This window comes from Trachymyrmex septentrionalis, unplaced genomic scaffold (assembly GCF_001594115.1).
Source record: "Trachymyrmex septentrionalis isolate Tsep2-gDNA-1 unplaced genomic scaffold, Tsep1.0 scaffold29, whole genome shotgun sequence".
NCBI classification, from domain to species: domain Eukaryota; kingdom Metazoa; phylum Arthropoda; class Insecta; order Hymenoptera; family Formicidae; genus Trachymyrmex; species Trachymyrmex septentrionalis.
Genome location: NW_017305451.1, coordinates 301,026 through 308,696, shown reverse-complemented (window position 1 = coordinate 308,696; position 7,671 = coordinate 301,026). Strand labels below are relative to the sequence as shown.

Genomic DNA, 7,671 nt, shown 5'->3' with positions numbered 1-7,671 from the left:
TATCTAGGTCAAAGTTACTTTATTTTGCGATACGTAATAGGTGTACAAATAGCTATAAGAAATTTAAATATTTGTTAATAATATGGCGAATTTTATTGTTTTATCATTTATATACAATTTTGATATATTAAAATAATAAAATTTAATATAAAAAGTTACATTGATTTATACAAGGTATCCGTTTTTTCACGGCTGAACAATGATTATTTTGTCTCTCAGATTATTATTCTACTCCGTAAAATAAAAGAAAGATTTATAAATTGTTAATCAGTTTTATTTGAGGAAAAGATTTCACATAAAGAAGTTTCACCTTTCTGATAAAGGAAAGAAAGAGACCTCATATTTTCTGAGAGTTTATGAAATTGAGATGAATTCGATTCTGCAGAGGTATTAAAATTTAAAAATTCATGTTTCAGAAAAATAATTTGATCACCATATCGTGAAATTCAGTTTTAAAAATTTTAGGAGATTCCTGATATGTGGAAAACAGAATTTTCTTTGAGTTTGAATGTATAGCCTGAAAATGTTATATTTTAAAAGGATAGTAACTTCCAATGAAGAAGGATCTAAAATGTCACAAGGTTTATTATCAGAGTTCAGAATTTAGTTTAAAAATCAATATCTTTAAATTTTTCGTGCAGTGAAATCTCACTTTAAAAAGGTGAAAACACAATCACCCCTGAAAAAAGTGAAAATATTTCACTTCTTGAAAAAGAGAGTTGAAGACAATTCTCATTCTTTTTAGAGTGAATTTTCATTTTAAAGGAGTGAAATCTCACTTTTTGAAAGTGAAAATTTTCACTCTTTTTTGAGAAGTGAAATATTTTCACTTTTTTTCAGGAATGGTTGTATTTTCACTCTCTTGGAATGAGAGTTCAAGAAATTTAGAGTGTACTAATCGTTTATATAGCACTGATAAAGCAATAATAAAGCAAAATTGAAAACTTGATATTTGATATATAAATATGATATAAAATAATGTAATAAAAAATACTTTGCGATAAAAAATTCTTGATTACGTTTTTGCTTTCTCAAAATCTGTGAATGTTAAATTTGTTTTAGTCTTATGTTCTTTTTCAGCAGCTAAAAATACATGAAAATCATTATTTAGATGTTAGGAAATAGAAACTTTGTAAATTAGTGTAAAAAACGCTATATAGTCCGTTGTCGGTTTTATTTTATTTCCCAACTTTCTTCTTTGCCGAGGCATTCGTCACAAGAAAGAACGATTCGTTTGTGTTCCGATTTGTAAATCGGAGAGATTGGAGTCGAATGCGGCGATGCGATGGTAGTTCTGGATAATAATAGCATGGCAGGGTTTGACAGACTTAACGGTATGCGGGTGCGGAAAGCAATGCGGGCAATCGATGCACGCACCCGCGACCGAACGCAGTTATTGAAGTATGCATCTGATCCCGACGCATTTAATCGCCAATTATTCAACGACTGTTGAAAACGCTTAAATATTTCTTACAATGGACCCGTTCTTTTAGTTGCTGAACTTTCTGGACTTTGTTCCTCTTTTTCTTTCGGTCACACAGTGTCCGATATGCAGGATATCGCAATTGTATTTTCCTTTTAAATAAATGTCTCTCCTTTGGGAAACGTTTCTATTCCTGTCATAATCTATTAAATTTTTAGATTGAACAGACTTTAAATAGGCTTTCTGTGTTAAAGTAAAAATCTTCAATTTTCTAAAAAGAGAAAGTAGTGCTTTATCATTTTAATAGTAAGGATATATAATTGGGAGAGTGGTTTTATTTTTTAACGTCTACTATGTAAAATGTTTATTATTGAATTATAACTTTTTGACATCTCTAGCGTGGCTGTATGCTCCTTTTTACTTAACCTTCTTAACATTGAGCCACTTTCTAATATTGAAAAAAAAAAAAAAAAAAAAAAAAAAGGTTTTATTTTTATTCATTTGTAATTTCAGAATTAAATGCTTCGAGACAAATTTTCACAAAGGCAAAAACGATTGAGTTTTTATAGTACCTATATGTATATAATATAAGACTATATATAGTACTATGTACGCTATGTTTTGCATTGCTTTGTTGAAAATTTATACAGATCTATATTTGCGTGGCTCTTGGCATAAACGTGCCAAAATGTACGTACGTAGGTTTAAACTTATCTGTTGTATAATGCGCTTCTGTTTACTGTAAACAAAGGATGAAAACTATCCTATCTAGCGCAATAAATGTGCGATTGGTGAAAGATAGAACGGGGCTACGGAAGAGTCAGTTGGTTCACAGGTGCGAATCGTCATCGGGTTTCTGTGTCTCTCGGTCTGCCGTTAATTATGTCAATTCGCAACGCGTATCGCGACACGCAGTTTGCGCGGAGGACACGCGGGTCCCGTGTCGTCTAGCGACACCGGATATTCAATTAGCGGAAAGAGGTCTTACCTCCTTCGCCCGCCATCGCCCCCATTGGGAAAGCAAGTCGCGCGGCACGGCAGAAATTGTCCGGACTCGTTTAGGCGTTTGAATAATAAAATTACGGCACGCATTGTTGCGTGCACAATAGGATATGATATTCATTCAGCCGCCCTTACAGAAATCCAATTTAATACTGGAAATAATACTCATTTTGAGTATTATAGTACAAATAGCAGAAAGATATCATTTTACTACTAATTATAAGAAATATAATTACTCAGTTTATTTTTTTTCTTTTGAGTAACGGAAGGGGGGGGGGAGTTATCTTTAACAGTAAATATTATCTTGATAATATAGTCTCAAGATATATTTATTACAAATTTTACAAAAAAATTCATTGTCATAGATGCTCAAAACAAGAATTTAGTTTCTTTTAAAGAATATTATAAAATTTTATCGAAGGAATCATTTTTTGTAATATAAATCAAATTTAATAATTTTGATTGAAGTATATACATATATTAAACTTACTAAGATTCAGAATGTATTTTGAATAAATTTGATGTTTGTAATGAACTTATGACGGATTTGCAAAAAATGAATTATTTGAAACAAATAATTAATATTTCAAATACAGTATGTATTTTTCTGTGTGTACTTAATTTAAATACTTGATAACTCGTTTCGGATCGTATGTAGAATAATTTACATTAATATATTACATAAATACATATACACACAGAAAAATGTCATTCTATTGTATTATTAAGAAAAGTTACTCACAGTTTGTTTTTTTTTCTTTTAAGTAACTGTTATCTTTAACAAAGAATATTTTCTTAATAACAGTTTTAAAGTATACTTATAACAAGAAAATATTATAAAATTTTGTCAAAGAAGTCACTTCATGTAATAAGTAATTCGAATTTATTTAATAATCTTGGTGTATTAAATAATGTTGAAGTATTAAATTTACTAGGATTAAAAATATATTTAGAATAAATTGATACAGTTATGATGGACTTCTGGTAGATTTTCGGATATATGAATTTTTGTAAATACTTGAAACAAGTAATTAAAATATTTGAATAGAGTACACATTTTTACGTGTGTAAAACCAGTGAATAACGATACTTTTAATGTTCAAAATAAGTAATTAATCAGTATCAGTGTTAAATTTCTGTAAGAGCGGCAATTCATTTGCTACCGTTTCACGTACACTATCGATTTTATAATTATCTCGCGACACCTCGTCGCGTCGCGGCATTTCATCTGGCATATATCCATATCTCGGCGATCATATTGTATATATATTTTATTAATTGCCTTCAGCGAATAATCTACGGAAATATCTCGCGTGCCGTAGCTCTTAACGTAAATTGACATAGGGCTGGTTTCGCCAATATAGACATAGTGTGCAAAAGAAAACAGAAAAAGAATGAATCATAAAGGATACCATTTATTATTTTTAACTCGTCGCTATTTGTAGTGCGCACGCGGAATGATGTGCGAATCTAGGGTTGATTTTTCAAAATAAAGAATTTTATTGGATTTTACTTGTTACAATCACTTGTATCGTTTACTTAGCATCGTTGAGTCTACACCAAGTAGTAGAAAACTGTGTGTATCACCAATTACATGCTTCTCTTTGCAATAGGATTCTATATGTTCTTCTTCTCTTCTTTTTCAGGTACAATATAAGGCTGAACAAAATATGATCATGTGATTTTGTTCGGATTAAAATCTTCTGGATAATAGTATCATCATTTAAATTCATATGCCTGCTCTTCGTTCGTGTAGTACTTATACACAAAGTAATTTACAAGTATAGTATACGAATGTATGTGTGTGTGTGTGTGTGTGTGTGTGTGTTTGTGTGTGTGTGTGCGTGCGTGTGTTTATTACGTAAAATACATTCTAATTTCGGTGTTTCTATTCTCTCTTTCTCTCATTTGTTATAACAAAATAAATATTTATTTAATATATTTCAGCATACCGACATACAGCAAGCCAAATGTCACATTGTGAAAACATTTTTAAACGCATTGCAGCAGCGTACAATTAGTCTATCGCTAGTTCGCGATTAATTTAGTCGGGACAATTAAATTGTGTAACGATATATAGAATAGATACTGAAGCGGGATAAATAAAAAGAAACGTTTCTCAATAGAATAAGATCAAAATAACGATAATAATAAGCTTTCAAGAACACTTTTAACCTCACATTAAGACAATTAAGGCAAATAAGTTCAACGTTAAAATTCATACAGCTCTTTCGTGGTAAAAGACATCGTCGCGTAATAATGGCGCATGCATGACATAACGGAAAGACGTAACAAACGTGGTTAATTAGATTATGCGCGACAGGTCGCGACAGAACGTCTAGATATTAAATAACGCATACTTAAAATTCTTTCTTTAAAGCAGATTGTAATAACGCGTTACGCATCGACGTCACCAGCTTCTCCAGCTCCTCGACCTTCATCTTCAATATTTTGTTGTCCCTTTCCAGCTCGTTCGCTCTCCTGGTCATTTCCGATTCCTTAGCTTTCTTGTTCATCCGTGATCTTCGCGAAGCCTCATTGTTTTTCTCACGGCACTCCCTATATTGAGTGAGGACGACATCCTCCTCGGAATCGCTTTCTTCGTAATATCTTTTCCTCCCGTTCTTATCCTTCGTCTTTGTACTGGTGACAGCGACTTTCTCCCTCTCTTTGTTTTTAATGGTCGCTACCCTCGTTCTCTCCGATCTTCGAGACGATGCTACGGGAGACTTGGCCGTGGACGAGGTTATCGTCGATGTTGCGCGAGTCTCCATCCTTCGACGCGGCGAAGGTGGCGTCGGCGTCGGCGTTGGCGTCGGTGTCGGCGTCGGCGTCGGCGCCGGCGCCGATTCGTCGATCTTCTCCGTTTTTACTTTTGTGGAGGTAAATGATCGTACTGACGATGACGTTGTTGCGTGCGATCTAACTTTCATTATTGCCGAAGAATCGGTAGATATATTATTTTCCAGCGAACGTATTTCATCCTGTAATCAAAATCAATTTTATAATAAATCGTGAGTAGTTATAACGATTGGGCGATCAAATACTCTTCCGTTAAATATGCATGAAAAGAATGGTTTTGTTGAAATATACAAAATTACAAATTTAGCTAGGTACAGGTTTCAAAAGAATTTTGTCTGGACCATCAAAATAATTATGTAAGAAACTCAAATATGAGCAATGCTGAAAAAAATCTGACATTCTCGTTTGAACGTCCGCTATAATTATTTTGATAGTCTAATAAAATTATTTGTAGAACTGTGTACTTACTTAAATTTTTTATGAGGAAACTGATTACTAGAATATTACGTTTTGCAGCATTGCTGTCAACGTTTAAACGTTTTACATATTACATATAATTATTTTGATATTACAACAAAATTATTTTCAGATCTAGCTAAATTTTGAGATACTTTCAGCTAAACCGTTTTTCCTGTGCGCCAACGTACCTCCCAAAGATATGACAATAAGTCGAAAGTATCCGATCCAGTCGTCTCGATCGTGCGTAATTCATCCCATGTTTCGCGCTGATTTGCAACGGTGTTAAGTGACATCGAGCTAGCGTAATTCAAATCATGACTCTTGGATTGGAGTGGCGCGCTAACATCTGCATCATTCTGTTTGCTCGGCGAGGTGCTCTTAGAAGCTATAGATTTTGGTGACATTAACCACGAGCTGGATGTATTGTTCTCCTCATTATTATATTCTAATCCGTATTTGTTAACGAGTTCCGATGGAGATAGCAGACGGTTGTCATTTAATTCTTTAGTCGCCTTAACGGTATCCATCTTTAAATCCAACTTTTCATCAATCGTTTTCGGCAAATCCTTTAACAACTCTTCGTCTTTTACAATCGAAACGCCGTTACCCTCGTATTTCATATCTGGAACAAAGCGAATCCATACCGATGTTCTGCGTTGATTATATCGTTCCCGATGAATTAGGTAATGAAATTGCATGGAAGCCTAATGAAGTTATTTATATACAAATGTATACCTGATAGTTTAAACGTAGCCGATTCACCTATATGAAAATCGCATTGACCCTGGAACGTATCCATGCACCAACTGCTCAGATCCTGAAAGTCCTCTTCCCAGGCGGAAAGTACCACGGGGTCCTCTTCTTTCGTAAGATTTCCCTTTGTGTGCGGGAATATCCAGGACTGCTTCAAAAGCTCGGACTCCATCGTCGGGCTTAGGAGAGGAACTGTCTCCACCTTCATCGAGGTGGCATCTCCCAGTGGCCGCGATCTCACGCCACGAGTAACAGATAACGGAAGCTGCTGACGGTTGCATGATTTTGATACCTGAAACATTTGCATCAATATCCGATTGTCCAGGTCCAGGTCCAGGTTCAGAACGCGATGTTTCACTGTCCCGAATCTTTTTTCAGAATCGGAACAGTACTTACGTTAATAACACCTCCTTCCTCAATTGAAATGTTGCTGGTTGTTGGACGTTCGTAGATGGGAGGGATTTTGGAAGCCTAAAAAAGGTAATCGCATTAATTAATAAACACAATTTGATAGAATCCAATTAATAATAATAATAATAATAATAATAATAATAATAATAATACTAATAATAATACTGTAATATCAATAATAATATAAATATAAATATAAATACATCAATTTAATATTAATATTAATTGATAATTATATTGGAGTAATATTAATAAAATTAATATTAATAAATAATAAATAACAATCAATCAACTTGACATTGCATTAAAGTTTATTAGATATATAAGTAGATATATTTATTAGCCTTTTACTAAATTAATAAAATTCTTTAGTACAGATAATTAAATAGGTGGATTTAGTAAATAGTTGTTTTCCAGACGTTGCATTGACACATAATTCCAAGAAAGTTATAATGTTTGTACGTATAATCTGATAACTAATATTGGTCTACATTCATTCTAATTGCTGAGCAATATAAGCGAAATAGTAATTCATCATGATAATATCATATTATAAACCGAGAGATCCTATCTTATGGATTATTAGATTACATCTGTGGCGTATGTAAAACGTTCAATAAATTTTACATTCTTCCTTTCCCGTATTCATTTAGTGAATTTAAAGCTAGTTGTCTTTCAATAAAATATGGTGTCTATCTTGATTTCCGATATATTAGGTTGAGTAAAAAGTCATCGCGTATTTTTTAGCTCAAAGTTGTATATACAATATCTTCGTCAATAATGAATGAAATTCAAATTAAAAAAAAGGGTTTTAAAGCTTA

At 33.0% G+C, this 7,671-nt stretch overlaps 1 protein-coding gene across 1 annotated transcript in view; it reads right to left on the bottom strand.

Moving 5' to 3' along the window:
• Positions 1 to 4,238: 4,238 nt before the first annotated feature.
• Positions 4,239 to 7,671, bottom strand: part of LOC108749291 (uncharacterized protein DDB_G0284459-like) — a 7,811-nt gene continuing 4,378 nt past the window's right edge. Inside the window, exons 3-6 of the mRNA XM_018487890.1 lie at positions 6,836 to 6,910; positions 6,422 to 6,731; positions 5,875 to 6,308; positions 4,239 to 5,409 (exon numbers count right to left, since the gene is read on the bottom strand). Of these exons, the coding sequence (XP_018343392.1) occupies positions 4,786 to 5,409; positions 5,875 to 6,308; positions 6,422 to 6,731; positions 6,836 to 6,910 (1,443 nt within the window). The 3' untranslated portion in view covers positions 4,239 to 4,785. The remainder of the gene's footprint in view (positions 5,410 to 5,874; positions 6,309 to 6,421; positions 6,732 to 6,835; positions 6,911 to 7,671) is intronic.